This window comes from Odocoileus virginianus, chromosome 12 (assembly GCF_023699985.2).
Source record: "Odocoileus virginianus isolate 20LAN1187 ecotype Illinois chromosome 12, Ovbor_1.2, whole genome shotgun sequence".
Classification (NCBI taxonomy): domain Eukaryota; kingdom Metazoa; phylum Chordata; class Mammalia; order Artiodactyla; family Cervidae; genus Odocoileus; species Odocoileus virginianus.
Window position 1 is genome coordinate 66,534,982 of NC_069685.1, and position 15,472 is coordinate 66,550,453.

The 15,472-nt window shown below is 60.4% G+C and overlaps 1 protein-coding gene across 1 annotated transcript; it reads left to right on the forward strand.

Moving 5' to 3' along the window:
* The first annotated feature begins 804 nt into the window (after window positions 1–804).
* On the forward strand, window positions 805–8,029 carry SUSD2 (sushi domain containing 2). Its single transcript, XM_020907347.2, has 15 exons — window positions 805–895; window positions 2,565–2,772; window positions 2,935–3,086; window positions 3,465–3,632; window positions 4,101–4,275; window positions 4,397–4,598; window positions 4,809–4,894; window positions 4,998–5,266; window positions 5,340–5,483; window positions 5,581–5,739; window positions 6,045–6,293; window positions 6,404–6,676; window positions 6,801–6,977; window positions 7,192–7,294; window positions 7,420–8,029. The coding sequence occupies exons 1-15, from the start codon at window positions 820–822 to the stop codon at window positions 7,442–7,444; spliced, it is 2,466 nt and encodes an 821-aa protein (XP_020763006.2). The 5' UTR covers window positions 805–819; the 3' UTR covers window positions 7,445–8,029.
* Window positions 8,030–15,472: the final 7,443 nt, after the last annotated feature.

The following is a 15,472-nucleotide window of genomic DNA, read 5'->3' on the forward strand; positions in this document are numbered from 1 at the left end:
AGGGAGGTGTTAGAACAAAGGAGAGATTATGCAAACGCGGAGTGACAGGGCAGGGGCGGGTGGGGCTGGGCAGAGGCCCGGCAGGAGAGCACAGACTGACCCCATTTCTTCCCCGAGCCCACCAGCAGCCCAGCCGGCCAGGCGGAGGAAAGACCAGGGTCCCGGCCTCGGCCCCCCACCCCGCCCCCAGGGTTCACCTGCCAGGGGTCCTGGCCCCGCCCCCCGTCCTTCCCCTCCTCCCACCAGGGGCATCTCCGCCCTCGCCCAGTTCGGGCCCTCCCCCAACACCTACACAGCAGGCCGCAGGCAGGCACCAGCACGAAGGTGCCGGCTCCCGCACCCTACCCTGGCTGTGGGGAGGACCTGGGAAGCCCAGCTCCCCGGGGGCAGCTGAGGTGTGAGGCCCGTGGCCCCAGGAACCCCGGGCGCTGGAATCCCGGGATGGCAGGGACCACTGACCTTCTCCCCGCCGCAGCATCATGCCTTCCCCAGCGGGAGTGCGGCCTGGCGGAGCAGGCCTGGGGGTGGGGGGTGGGGACCGGGATCCAGGGTCTGAGCAGCCGACCCCGGACATCCGGCTTCAGGATGCCGGCCCCCTCCCCTGGGTCAGGGGCCGGAGGGCCAGGAATGTGCTAACGGGGCAGCTTGAGCCCTGCTGGCGCTTTGGGCACCTGTGGACTTTGAGAGGGTACTGGGCGGGGTGGGGCGGGGCTGGATGGGGCGGGGTGGCTGCGCGGGGCGGGGCGGGGCCCGGCTTGGGGAATATTTGACCCGCCACCTCCCGGCCCCTGCTGCGCCGTCTGCAGACGCGGCCGCACCATGAAGCCTTCCCTGCTGCCCTGGGCCCTGCTGCTGCTGGCGACTGTCCCCGGCCCGGGCCTCCGACCTGCAGCAGGTATGCCCCCGCCCTGCCCTTCTGTCCCCATCTGTCCAGCGGCCCGCTGCAGTCATCAGACCCAGCGCAGAGCCTCCCTGGGCTCAGACTCTTGTCCATCCGTCCGGCCGTCTGTGACCACAGTGGGGGCTGATGCCGTTCAATCGCTCAGTCGTGTCCGACTCTTTGCAACCCCATGCACGGCAGCATGCCAGGCTTCCCTGTCCTTCAGCGTCTCCCGGAGTTTGCTCAGATTCATGTCTATCCTGGGAGGTGCTAAAAGACATTCTGGGAGCCCAGGGCCAAGGGGCTGCTGGTGGGGATGGGGGTGGTGGTCTGGGCTGTGCCTACTCTAAGCCAGCTGGGAGCCGGAAGGTGGTCGCAGGCTGGGAGGGAGGTCCCTGGGGGGGGGGGTGAGCACAGCCAAGACCTTGGACTGCGACCCGAGCCCCGATGGAGCAGCCCCCAGCCCCACTGGGCCCCCTGGCCGGCCGGAGGCAGGACGGCGGGTCCCTCTCAGGGTGGGCTGAGCCTGAGAAGCCCCGGGAGAGGCCCTGCACTCTGGAGCCGGGCCCCTGACCCCCGCCGGGCCGGGCCGGGCTGGTTTTCACCCGTTCCCCCACCCCCTCCGGGCCAGCTTCCCATCCCGGGGAGCGCTGACATCCCCCTGCCGCTTATCTTGCTTAGGGCTTCACACAGCCTCCTGCCCCACCCCTCAGGCCGTCACAGCATAGGTCCATAAATATTTATTGGCGGTCTGAGTGCCAGGCCCTGCACTGCGTGAGGCAGGGCCGCAGTGGTGGCTCAGGCCCAGGCTTGGCCCGTGACCAGCGCCCCCGCGGGGGGGTGTGCGGCTGGGATGGGCCAGAGGGGACAGGGGCCTGCACTGTCCCCTGGTCTCCACCCTCCAACCCATGTGGCCAGGCCAGCCCCCCCCACCAAACTGCCCTCTCCCCCTTCCTGGCCTGTCCGAGGCCTCTGCCGGAACTGTCCCCTAAAAGGAGGGGAGCACCCCTCGCCTTCTCCCCCAAGGGTGGGGCGGGCTCCCTTCAGGGCCATAACCCATGGTGGGTGAGCCTGCCATGCCCAGCAGTGAGATGGGACAAGTTCAGCCTGGCACCAGGCCCTAGTGGGCCTCCAAGGGGACTCTTGGCAGCCACATCCCCAGACCCCAGGCTGGGCGAGCCAGTGGGGTCCTTCTCCAGGCTGCCAGTCCACTGATGCTTTAGGGAGTGGAGGCAGCTCCCCGGCCCACGTGGGGGCATCAGGCATACATGCCCATCGAACACTCCACCGACTTGGTTGCTGAGAATCAGTCTGCTTGGGGAGAGTGGGGGAGAAAGAAATGGCAACCCACTCCAGCACTCTCACCTGGAAAATCTCATGGATGGAGAAGCCTAGTAGGCTACATAGTCCATGGGGTTGCAAAGAGTCGGACACAACTAAGCGATTTCATGTGTCCCCAGATCTCCCCCAATTCCAGCCAGTCATTTAGGCTGACGGACTAAGAATTAACTGCCACCACCCACCCACCCCCGCCCCCGACTCCGAGCCCAGTGGGTTTCCACTGTGTCCCCGTGGTGGTCAGCGCCGTTCCCGGCCAGCTTTCTCCTGGGGCTGCCTGTAAGGGGCTCCCGGGGAGAGCGTGGCAGGCGCTCTGCGAGACGTGACCCTCCGCGCCCTCCTCCAGGTGCTCAGGGGAGCTGCTCCCAGCGCTGCGGAGACCAGAGTGGGCCATGTTCCTGCCACCCCACCTGCTTCGGCTTGGCCAGCTGCTGTGCGGACGTCCGGGATTTCTGCCTGGAGATCTCACCCTACTCAGGCTCCATGATGGGGGGCAAGGATTTTGTGGTCCAGCATCTCAACTGGCCCAACCCCACTGACAGCGTGATCTGCAGGTAGGAGGCCCCAAGGGGCCACGCTGGGGCCCAGACCCCCGGCGGGCTGGGTGGGAGAGGGCCGGGGCTGCTGGCCCGATGGGCTCCCTGGGAGGAGGCTGGGAGCCTCGGAGAGGGTCGGGCCCCGCCGGTCCAGCCTGCCCACCCACTCGCTCCGCGCAGCTTTAAGGACAGCATCCAGACCCGGGGCCACGTGGACGCCTCGGGCCGCGTGCACTGCGTGTCACCCCTGCTCTATGAGTCCGGCCGCATCCCGTTCTCGCTCTCCATGGACAACGGACGCTCCTTCCCGCGCTCGGGCACCTGGCTCTCCGGTGAGCCACGACGGTGTCGGCCGGATGGCGGGGGAGGAGGGCACTAGGCTGCACCCGCCTGGGCCGGTGCCCTCACAGGGACTCTCCCGGGCGATAATCTGGTTGAACCGGTCACTCTGGAGGCCTGCCCCGGGTGTGGGCTCCCCAGACTCCTTTCTCCACCCGCTGGCATCCACGCAGGGGTGCCAGCCCAGGGGGAGAGGGGGTCGGCTCTGACCAGGGGAGGGGAGGAGCCAGCCCAGGCGGCAAAGACCAGGGCCCCTCCTCTCCCAGCCCCTGACCTTTCCTACTACGAGGGCACCATGGCTCCCAAGGGAGCCCCAGACCCCCTGGGCCCCAGGCCTTTCCTCAGCCCTCACCTCCCTGCCCCCCGCCCAGTGCACCCCAGCAAAGTGTCGGACTCGGAGAAGAGCCAGCTGGTAAATGAGACCCGCTGGCAGTACTACGGCACTCCCGGCACCCAGGGCAACCTCACCCTGACCTGGGACACCTCAGCCCTGCCCTCGGACACCGTCACCATCGAGCTGTGGGGCTACGAGGAGACAGGTGAGGCCAGCAGGGGGCCCTCTGCGGCAGGGGTCAAGCCCCTGACCCCCACCGGGAGCCTGGAGCTCGCGGAAATGGGAGAAAGGAGATTCCAGGTGGGGGGAATCCAGCCGGGGATTTCGAGCTGGAAGGTGTTGGCAGGAAAGGGCACCTGGCCCGGGGGCGCGGTAGGGGGGTGGGGGGGCCCTGGGTGCCTGGGTACCGGGGCTGGAGGAGGTGCAGACGTTCGCAGCTCCTGGATACACGGCTTGTCCTGGAAATAGGAAAGATCTGCCCCACCCCATCCTCTCGGAGCCCCTGGAGGGCTAGCAGGCCTGGGCCTGGCTCCCTCCCCCAGCAGGGCAGGCCCTCATGTGCGGGCCATCTGTCCATACTTCTGTCCACCTACCAGGGTGGCTCCCACCCCCACCTGTGCCCCCGGAGGTCCTGGGTCAGGCCCAGGGCTGATGAGGCCTTCCCCTCCACCAGGGAAGCCATATTCCCAGCAGTGGACAGCAGCGTGGTCGTACCTGTACTCCTTGGCTACCAACATCCACAACTCCGGCTCCTTCACCTTCACGCCAAAACCCGCCCCTCAGAACTTCCAGAGGTGGGAAGTGGGTTCCCTCCGCATCGTGGACAGCAGACACCGCGCAGGGGAGCAGTAAGGACCGCCGTGGAGGGCAAGCCCAGGGTCCTACGGTGGAGGGAGCGGGGCAGGGGCGAGGCCAGGGCCAGGGGCAGGGAGGGCGGCCCCAAGCATGCCGTGTGTGCGTCCCCTACAGGGATGTGCAAGCGCTCTGGAGCAACGAGCACGCGCTGGCCTGGCACCTGGGTGATGACTTCCGGATGGACCCTGTGGCCTGGGCCCGAAACCAGTGCCTGGCCTGGGAGGAGCTGGAGGACCAGCTGCCCAAATTCCTGGAGGAGCTGCCTGACTGCCCCTGCACCCTGGCCCAGGCCCGGGCTGACTCCGGCCGCTTCCACGTGAGCCCCCCACCCCAGACAGGGACCGGGAGTGGGCGAGGGGCAGGCTAGGGCCGGCTGCCCCCACTAGCAAGGGCCATGCTGCTCAAGGCAGCACAGGGTGGGCAGGCGGAGGCCTGAGAGGTGAGGCTGGGGGTCTGAGGCCCCAGAGGGGTAGGGGACGGCGGAGCCCCGAGCCTGTGCAGGTGACAGCCGTCAGCCCCTCTGCAGACAGACTACGGCTGTGACCTGGAGCAGGGCAGCGTGTGCACCTACCACCCAGGCGCTGTGCACTGCGTGCGCTCGGTGCAAGCCAGGTGAGCCCGAGACAGAGGGCGGGGCGTGGGGAGGGGCGGGGCGGGGCGCGGGCGAGGGCGGGGCCAGACCCCAGGGTGGTCCTGACCCTGTCGATGCCTGCAGCCCCCAGTACGACTCCGGACAGCAGTGCTGCTACACGGCGGATGGCACGCAGCTCCTGACGGCTGACTCCACCGGGGGCAGCACCCCAGACCGTGGCCACGACTGGGGCTCACCCCCCTACCGCGTGCCGCCCCGCGTGCCCGGCCTCTCCCACTGGATCTACGACGTCATCAGCTTCTACCACTGCTGCCTCTGGGCACCTGAGTGCTTCCGCTACATGAACAGACGACCCTCCAGTGACTGCCGCAGCTACCGGCCCCCGCGCCTGGGTGGGTGCTGGGCTGGGCGGGCGCTGGCCAGGGCAGAGTCAGGACAGCTCGCCTCACCTTCCGATCTCCCCAGCCTCTGCTTTCGGGGACCCACACTTCGTCACTTTCGATGGCACCAACTTCACGTTCAACGGCCGTGGCGAGTACGTGCTGCTGGAGGCGGCGCTGACTGACCTGCAGGTGCAGGTGCGGACCCAGACCAGGACGGGGTCTGAAGGTGAGGCCGGGCCCTGGGGGCTCTGGGTGGCTCAGGGTCATCCCTGGGAAGGGGTAGACTGAGCCCGGTGGACCCCATTTTGCACCCATCATCCCAGGCTCTCAGGACCGAGGCACGGGGCTGACTGCGGTGGCCATCCAGGAGGCCAACTCAGACGTGGTGGAGGTCCGGCTGGGGGAGGGGGCAGGGGTCTTGCAGGTGCTCCTGAACCAGGAGGTGCTCAGCTTTGCAGAGCAGTCCTGGATGGACCTGAAGGGTGAGTGGCACGGTGGGGGCCCCATCTGGGGTCCTGGCAGGAAGGGAAGGGGGGGTGAGGGATGGAGTCAGGGTGTGAGGGCCCACAGCCAGCCCTGCCCTCACCGGACCCTGGTGTGGGAACTCCCTTCAGGGCCTGGGCACTCAGACCCGCCGCCCGGGGTCGGGGAGTGACAAGGCAGGCCGGGCCCTGGGGACGCCCTCCTGGCCCTGAAGCCCCCGGTGCTACCCATGCATCCTGGGGCTGTGGGGTCACAGCACAGCGCCCACAGAGGTGACCCTGGCCCCACGTCCACGTGTGCCCAGGCATGTTCCTGTCGGTGGCCACTGGGGACAGAGTATCAGTCATGCTGACTTCAGAGGCCGGCCTGGAGATCAGCCTCCAAGGGCCGTTCCTGAGTGTGGCGGTCCTGCTGCCTGAGAAGTTCCTGACCCACACGCGGGGCCTCCTCGGGACGCTCAACGACAACCCGGCGGACGACTTCACTCTGCGCAGTGGGGAGGTCCTGCCACCCAGCGCCGGTTCTCGAGAGCTGTTCCAGTTCGGGGCTGACTGTAAGAGACCACAGCAGGAGGGGAGGGGGCACGGCCCTGGGGAGGGCTCGGTGGAGGTGGGGGGAGCCCCCAGGCCCTCCCACCCGCCAGGCCTGCTGCTGTCTTCCCAGGGGCCGTGCAGAACGCCTCCTCCCTGCTCACCTACGACTCCAAGTTCCTGGTGGAAAACTTCAAGGACCGGCCCAAGCATGACCCCACTTTCCTGCCCCTCTTCCCCGAGGAAAGCTCCGCGAGCCCCAGCCAGGCGAGCGCGGCAGCCGACCTGTGTGGGGACGACACGTTCTGCAGGTTCGACGTGGCGGCCACCGGGAGCCTGAGCGTGGGCAACGCCTCGCGAGTGGCACACAGGCAGCACCTGCTTCGCGTGCAGAGCCTGCAGCCTGGTGAGGGTGACACGGGGAGGCGCGGGCGAGGGGGAGGGCGCCTGGCGCCGGGACGCGGCCCCCCAGGCTGCTGATAGCGGGCGGCGAGCTCAGGTCTGTTGTCTGGGCCCCACTCCCTCCCCAGTGGTGTCCTGCGGCTGGCTGGCCCCGCCTGCCAACGGACACAAGCAGGGCGACAGGTACCTGGAGGGCTCCACCGTCCGCTTCCGGTGCAACAACGGCTACAGCCTGGCCGGGGCGGAGGCCAGCACCTGCCGGGCTGACGGGACCTGGTCCTGGCCCACCCCCACGTGCCAGCCAGGTGAGAACGCCTCGCCCACCAGAAGCCCCGCCCACAACCCCTTGTCCTAGCCCCGCCCACACGTTGCATCGCCCCGCCCACCAGCCCCTAGCCTGCCCACGCACACACTGCCTCGCCCCGCCCACGCGCCTGCGCCCCACGTCTGCCCCACACGTGTGTGCACGCATGCCTGCACCTGGTTGCTGGGCGCACTCACAGCCCACCACCTCTCCAGGTCGGAGCTACGCAGTGCTGCTGGGCATCATCTTTGGAGGCCTGGGGCTAGTGGCCCTGGTAGGGCTCGGCTACTGGCTCCTACGCCGCAGGAAGAGCAACACGTGAGATCCCTCTGTCCCAGGCCTCGGTCCACTCCTCCTCGGTTCTCCTGGGCCCGGCTCCCCACCCCCACCCCGGGGCGCGTGTGAGACCAACGTGCCTGCGGTAGACCATGACTCTGTTGCAGGGCTGTCTGGGGTTCGCAACCCTGAGCGAAGCACGCTTGGCCGGTGGCGCATGGTGCACGGGGCCTCTCCAAGAACAAAGCCCAGCCTCCCAAACTTCCAAGAGCCTGCACCCCAGTGCTTGAATACTCGGATTCCTCACGCCAGACATGTGGAACCCGGACACTTGGTACCCGAGCTTTTCAAGCCGAGTGCCCTGCTCTGTCACCGAAGACCCGAACCCCAAACTGTAACCAGGGAGCTCCCATAGCTCTGTTCCCTGCACACCCCAAACCCTAGTCCTCCAAGCCCGGGGCTCCATACTGTTGAATCCTGAGGCCTGTCTCCCGAGCGCTTACATGCCAGCACCTGACGTGCAAAGGCCAGTATCTCAGAGCCCATGCCCGTGACCCTGGTCCCCAGTGTGAGTCCTGCTGACCCAGCAGCGAGCCCCAGGGCCGAGCTGCCTTGATTCCCAGGCCCTGGGCCTGGCTGCCCGAGACTGTGGCTGGGTCCAGCCTTGGGCATGGAGAGTGCCCTTCTAAGCTCCAGGCTTGTAGCTCTAAGTCTTCTGGAATGTCTCCTGCCAGACTCCTCACTGTGGGGGCAGAAAACACGCCTTTGGTGCCTCTGCCTGGTGTCGATGCTCATGTTGTGTTCCCCATTCCCGGGAGTCCAGCGGTCGGCCTGGGCAGTGCACGGCACCCAGAGTGACCGGTCTGAGGCCTTCGTGACCAGCCTGTCCCGTCTCCGACTCTCTGTCTGTAAAGTGGGGTCTAGAACAGTGACCGCGTCATGGGAGCAGAAGGGTTCATGGGGTGCTCCGCTGGGCACCCAGCTCTGGCCCAGCCCCCAGAGGCAGTGTGGTAGCGCCAGGCCCAGCTGGTCCAGGCCCCTGGGCCTTTGCCCAGTACCATCCGGAGGCGAGTGTACAGGGCCCAGGCCTCTCCTGAGGGTGCTGGATGGGGGCTCTGAGGGGCCTGGGTAGGATGGTGCCGGGTTTCCATCAGAGGTCTCAGACGGGGCATGTGGGCTGGAGGTGGGTGCCTGCAGTCCAGGGCTGGCGACTGTGCCTGAGAGGAGCAAGGTGGAGGCCGGGGGGGCGGGGGAGGCAGCCTGGAGCCCTGGGGCCCGGGGTGGGGGACCCTGAGTAGGGGGCCCTGAGCAAAGCCTTCTCACGGCCGTGCTGAGAGTGGCCACATGGGGGCAGCAGACGGTAAGAATCGCGGAGGTGCCCAGGGAGGGCCAGGCAAGCGCACCAGCAGACTTGTGGTCACCGCCTCGGCCAAGGCTCCTGCAGGCCCGCCTGGGGTGGGGGATGCCTCGTCACCAGTCTCGGAAGTTGTACAGGTTACCCAAGGTCCAGTGCGCACTGACCTCCCTTCCTCCTCAGCCTTGGCCTTTGGCAGAGGGTCCTGGGCAGAGGCCCGGGCAGGGAGGGGGACGGGCAGCAGATCCTCCCCGCCGGGAGTCCTAGGGCGCTGTGCACAGTGGGGCGTGTTTGAGGAAACAGAGAGAAGGTGGGAGGGTCCCAGGGGTGGTACCCAGTCAGTTCGTGTCCTTCCAGACCCCACTGGGCACCTCCCCACCTCTGGGCTTCCAGCTCAGGACGGGGGTGGGGGGGTGGGGTGGGGGCTGAATGCCCACTGTTTGGCCCCTGGGCAGGTACTTTCCTCCGTGGGGATGAGGTCAGGCAGGGCCGGCCTCTCACCAGCCCGAGCCCCACGCCTCCCTGGCAGGGTCAGGCTGGGCACTTGTGGGTGAGCAACGTGCGGGCAGCAGCTGAGGCCCGAGAGGGAACCTGGCCTCCTCCTGGCTCCCCCACCACCCCTGTCCCTCTGGGCCCTGGAGCTGTCCCCCACCCCCACCCCAGGCAGGAGAAGGGATCCATTGTGGTCCCGGCCCCAGACGTCAGGCTTTCCCAGTGCCAGGGGCCAACCAGGCTGGGAAGCCCCAACACCTGGCAGAGGTTTTCCCGGGGCCCCGAGGGAGTCTGGGGTACGGCCAGGCCTGTGTGAAGCTGTGCGTCCCAGGGCTGGGCGCAGAGCCCCTGGGAACATCAGCGGCGGGGACCCTGGCCTCAGAGGGGTGTCCTCTCCAAACCGCAGGCCCAGGGGATGACAGCCCCAGGGCCCAGTTCGCTGTTCCTGCTTGGGGTCTGGGGGGCAGTAATGCAGGGGGGGCTCGCTCTCACGGGTGAGGGGGGAGCCGGGGAGTCCAATAAGAGGCCCCCTGGGTGAGGGACACGGTGCAGGGGGAAGGGAGGAGGCCACGGAGCCACCTGGGGTGCCTGGGCCTCCGTGGCAAAGGCCCCTGACACTCCTAGCCTCCGAGGAAGGAGCACTCACATCCCCTCCAGCCTTCACCTCAGGTCTCCTGTTGGCTGATGTCGGGGGAGGGAACCCTCGGGCAGGCTGCTTCCTCGCACAGTTCCCCAGGTGACCCAGTGCCCACTCTAGGCCAGGCCCTTGCTGGGAGACCCCCATCCCCATGGTCTGTCCTGCCCAGGAGGATGGGGGACCAGGCCCTGCTGTGGGAGCAGGTGGCGCTTCCTGGGGGTGTCTGCCTCCAGGCAGAGGACGGAAGCCGTTTATCTGAGTTGGGGCTCAGCACCCCGTGCCCCTGGAGCAGTCCTGTCACTGCCTGCCAGCAGAAGCGTGTGGGGAACTTTCCAGGCTGGGCCTTAACGCCTCCACAGGGAACCTCCTCCACCCGCCCTTCCCCCTGCTCCCACGGACTGGAAGCCGTGCCAGCCTAGGTGTGCAGCGTGTGGAAGGGGCCCCTGCCCCCACCTGTTCAATGCATCCAGTCCTGCTTTGGGAACAAAAAGTAAACTTCCCTGTGAGTAAGCCGTGGCATGTTTTGGGTCTGTGTGTTGCAGCAGTTGGTCCTGTGAACTGTGCACCAGGCCCAGAAATGCGAAAAGGATGACCTTACGTTTGTCACCAGTGTTGAAGACAAATACTGTGCGCACGAGGTTTTACATCATTCAGATGGATCCTCCAGTGTTCATAGCAGCAGAGTTATTCATGACAGCCAGAAGGTGGAGGCAATATAAGGGTCCATCAGCAGATGGATGGGTGAACACATGTGGCGCGTCTGTATACAGCGGGATACCGTTGGGTCATGAAAAGGAAGGAAAGTCTGACACCTGCTATAGTATGGATGAACCTTGAGGCTATGGTGCTGAGTGAAATAGCCAGACAACTTCTGTGTGATTCCACCTACATGAGGGCCCCGGGGCAAGTTCGTAGAGGCAGAGGGTGGAATAGAGATCTCCAGGGGCTGGGGAGAGGAAATAGGGAGCTGTTGTTTTTGGCCGGTTCCCCAACCCGGGCCCCAGCAGTGAAAGCACTGAATGCTAACTGCTAGACCACCAGGGGACTCCCCAGAGCTGGAGGGTTTCAGTTTGGGAAGAGCAAAACCGTCGAGATGGGTGGTGATGTTTGTGCAACAGGGCGAATGTACTGGGTGCCTCTGAGCTGCACCCTGAGAAATGGTGAAGATGGTCGACTCTCTGTCCTTTGTATTCTGCTGCTGCTCTTTAGTCACTCAGTCACGTCCGACTCTTTTGTGACCCCCATGGACTGTAGCCCACCAGGCTCCTCTGTGCATGGGTTTCTCCAGGCAAGAGTACTGGAATGGGTTGCCATTTCCTCTCCAGCGGGTCTTCCCCGGCCCGGGGATGGAAGCCCGGGTCTCCTGTGTTGGCAGGCAGATTCTTTACCACTGAGCCACCAGGGAAGCCCCACTTGTGTTTTACTACAATTAAAAATCTTAAAACTCAAGCAGAAGAATTTCCTTAACACTCAGTCCCCAGGTGGTGGAGCTTGAGCCGAGCTCAGGATTTTGTTTCTTCAGATTGCTGCTGTTCTTTTGAGTTCTTCAGTGTTGTGTTTTTTTTTTTTTCTTTTACATTTGGTACTTCTTGCATCCTGTTTGCCTTCTCCCAAGTGACCGAGCTGCTCCGGGGTTTGCTATATAGGCGTTCGGTTTTGTGATGAGATCCATCTGGGGTGATGTCTGTGCATTGTGTGAGGCAGGTCAGGATGTACGTTTCACGTGGGTCTCTGATGGACTTGGCACTGTCCTTTGAAACACAGTCCCTTCCCCATCACACTGCCGTGTCTCCTCTGTCAGAGGTCAGGTGGCTGCCCTGTCCCGGTGTCCAGTTTAGTGCTGTACCGGCGCCAGATCGCCTTACTTACTTACTTACCCTAGCTTGCTCCCGGCATCTGGTCATGCGAGTCCTCTGTTACGCTCTTCCTTAAGACTGCCTGCAATGCGGGAGACCTGGGTTTGATCCCTGGGTTGGGAAGACCCCCTGGAGAAGGGAAAGACTACCCACTCCCATATTCTGACCTGGAGAATTCCATGGATTGAATAGTCCAGGGGGTCACAAAAAGAGTCGGACCCAACTGAGTGACTTTCACTTAAGGCTGCCTGGGCTTGTCCTTGTCCTTGGTGTTTCCACATGAATTTTAGGATCAGCTCACCAATTTACACACACACACACACACATGCAAAACCCACAAACAGACCAAAAAAAAAAAAAAGTGAGGATTTTTATTAGAATTGCATTGGAGTTATGGGTGGATGTGGGGAGAATTGGTCTCTTCACCGTCCTAACTCTTTTAGTCCGTAAACATAGTATAACCTTCCATTTATTCAAGTCTTCTTCAAATCCTTCAGTTATAGTTTGCAGCGTTGCTCAACGTAGGGGTCTTGAATACCTGTTTGTTTTACTTCTAGGCTTGGATTTTTTAAAATGCTATCATGAGTGATTTCAGTCCAAAAGGAAATGTTTTCTATTTGTGAGGGATATATAGAGATAGCATTGATTTTTGTGTATTTTCCTTGATTCCAGTGATCTTGCTCATTTCACTTAGGTTTCTATCAGTTTTCCTGTTAATTATCTACTCATGTGGACAGTTTTATGTCCTCCTTTCCAGTTCTCATACATTCTGTTTGTTTTTCTCACCTGATTGCCTGGGCAAGGCCTTCTCTTTCCGTGTGGAAAGGAAACAATGAAAGCCAGAAAATGCGTGTGTCCTTCTCAGAAGTTGGCCTCTGTCTCCAAAGGAAGGCTGTTACGTTTCACCATGAAGTATGGTGTTTCCAGTAAGGTTTCGTAGCCGCCGCTTACCAGATTCAGGAAGTTTCCTTCTGTTCCTAGTTCCTGCGAGTTTTTGTCGTCAGTGGAAGTTGGCAAGCGTTATCAGATGTTTTTCTGCATTTGTTGAGAGGGTGAATGGTTTCCGACTCTTTATTCTGTTAGTGTGTTAACACAGGGGATTGCGTCGCCTGAGTGTTTGTTTTTGTTTGTTTGGCCGTGTTGCCGGGTTTGTGGGATCTTAGCTCCCAGGCCAGGGATTGAACTCAGGCCTTTGGCAGTCCTAACCACTGGACCACCAGGGAGTTCCCAGAATTGCTTGATTTTGTAATGTTCAACCGATCATGCATTCCCAGAATAAACCCAGATCGATTGTGGTGAACTCATATATCATTTAGGAATTTTTCATCTCTGTGCGTGAATGAAATCACCCTGTACTTTTCCTTCATGAAATGTCCCGTCAGGTTTAGTTCTCAGGATTCTGCTGGCCTCATTCAGAGTTGGGCAATAGTTTCTCTGTTCTGGGGAAGTTTGTGTAACACTGTTTTTTTTCCCCTTCTATCAGTGTTTGGAAGCATTCAAAATGAAGCCTTGGGCTGCAGCTGTTTGCTTTGTGGGATTTCATTGTTTTAATTGGCACATTTATCAGTGAGGTTGAACAACTGTATACATTGAAATAACCATTTGCAATTCTCTTCCCATGGTCTCATGAGTCACATCCTTGTGTGTCTTTCTAATGGATTCTTGGTCATTGCTATTAAATATTTAAATATTTAAATATTAAAGAAACCAGGCTCAGATCATGTTATATATTGAAACTATCTTTCCCCAAGGTTGTCATTGGTCTTTTAAAATATTTTTCACATCAAAATTTTAAATTTCTATGTGTTCAAATCTGTTCTCTTTTGAAAACAGTTTTGGCCATGCTGCTCGGCGTGTGGGATCTGAGTTTCCTGACCAGGGATCAAACCCCACCCCCTGCATTAGAGGGCCAGAGTCCTAACTGCTGGACCAGCAGGGAAGTCCTAGTTTACCCTTTCTTTGGGGAAAAAACACAAAAAACACTTTTTATTTTGTATTGGGGTATAGCCAATTACTGCTGTGACAGTTTCAGGTGAACACTGAAGGGACTCAGCCACACACACACACACACACACACACATACGTTCTGCCCCCAAATTCCCCTCCCATCCAGACTGCCACATGGTGCTGAGCAGAGTTCTGTATGCTGCACAGCAGGTCCGTTCTGGTCATCCGTTTCAAACAACAGTGTGTACATGTCCTTCCCAACCTCCCCAGCATCCTTGTTTTAAAAAAAACATGGCTTCTTGATTTTATGTCATGCCCAATAAAGGACTTCCCTACTCAAAGATCATAAATAGAACATTCTCCCATTTTCTTACGATATCTGTATGGTGTTTTGGGGGGTAGTTTCATTTTTAATGAAAAATTTTAATTTTGGTTTCTTTTTTTTCTTCTTTTCTTTTCAGTGTCATTTTTAAATGGGTTTATTCTTAAATCTTGGTCCAACTGGAATTTAACTGGGTATAAATGAAAAGAGTAGGGGCCCCGCTTTACTGCTTTCCCAGCTAACCCTAATTGTTAACAATTCATCTTTTCCCTACTGCTTTGAAGTACTCTTTTAGCAGAGACAAAAGTTCCCATATGTATTTGCATTTCTCTGTGGACTTTGTGGTTGACGGATTTCTGAGGTTTATTCATATGCTCTCTTGGCCTACTGTGTGTTTACAATGTGTTTTGAAATCTGATGGCTTGGTTTACTTGAGTTTTTGTTTGTTTGCTTCACAAAAGCACGGATGCAATTTAGTGAGGGAATGAAGGTCTTTATAATTAGTGATGCTGGACCAGTTGCCGAGGCAATTATTTTATAACTTTTTCTTTTTCACTGGTGGTTAATTGCTTTACAGCTTTGTGTTGGTTTCTGCTATGTACAACAGCATGAATCAGCCATAAGAAGTTTCTGTATGTATCCCCTTCCTCTTGAGGTCCATCACCCCCCACCCCCGCAATTATTTTAGATTTCCCATTTCAGCCTAAGATTCATCCCAAATTAATTTCTGTATGTAGCATGAGGCAGGGGGTCAAAACTCCTTTCTTCCGCCTGCCTCCCCAGTTCCTACCTCTGGTTCTCGCCGGGACCCTAGGAGCTTTGGGACTTCAGTATCCTCAGTGTGGGCTTCCCAGGGGGCTCGGGGTAAACAATCCGCCTGCCAGTTTCAGGAGATGCAGGAGACTCGGGTTCGATCCCTGGGTCGGGAAGATCCCCTGGAGAAGGAATCGGCAACCCACTCCAGTGTTCGTGCCTGGAGAATCCCATGGACAGAGGAGCCTGGCGGGCTACAGACCACGGCGGGGCACAGTCAAACATGACTGAGCGCGCACTTGCTCATTGTAAGATGGGGGTCATCGTGGCTCCCTTCCGTTCAGAATCACGTGGATTCACACAAGGAAAGCAACAGAGTTGCACCTAGCCGTGGTCAGTGTCCAGCAGGCCTTGTTGTTGTCTTGAGATATTTATTTATTCATGTGAAGGGAATACCTGTGTGTCTCTTCCGGTGTTTGGGTGTTAGGTCCACGGATTGTTTTTCTCTTAATCCAGAATGAGTGTTGGCTTCTGTCAGATGCCTCTCCATGGAGATGACTCTGGTTTTCCTCCTCCGCTGAGAGAGGAGTCCAGGCCCTAGCAGACGTTCCCGGCCATCCTGTTGTTCCTGGCCGTCCTGACGTTCCCGGCCGTCCTGCTGTTCCTGGCCGTCCTGCTGCAGGCCTGCTGGAGACATGCTGTCCTTTTGAATGTGTTGCTTAGAGTCTCCTTGCGAGTATTTTGTTTTTTGAGGTCTTTGTGTTGAGCTTCCCGAACACAATTGGCAGAAGAAGCCTCTGGTCCTAATGGCAGGACACTGGGAAACTTTCCAGAAGGGCGTTTGAGGTAGGCCACTGTC

Coding starts and splice junctions, on each gene's coding strand:
- SUSD2 (XM_020907347.2), top strand. CDS start 820: ATGAAGCCTTCCCTGCTGCCCTGGGCCCTGCTGCTGCTGGCGACTGTC. Junction 2,773..2,934: donor ACTGACAGCGTGATCTGCAG/GTAGGAGGCCCC, acceptor CGCTCCGCGCAG/CTTTAAGGACAGCATCCAGA. Junction 6,978..7,191: donor CACCCCCACGTGCCAGCCAG/GTGAGAACGCCT, acceptor CCACCTCTCCAG/GTCGGAGCTACGCAGTGCTG.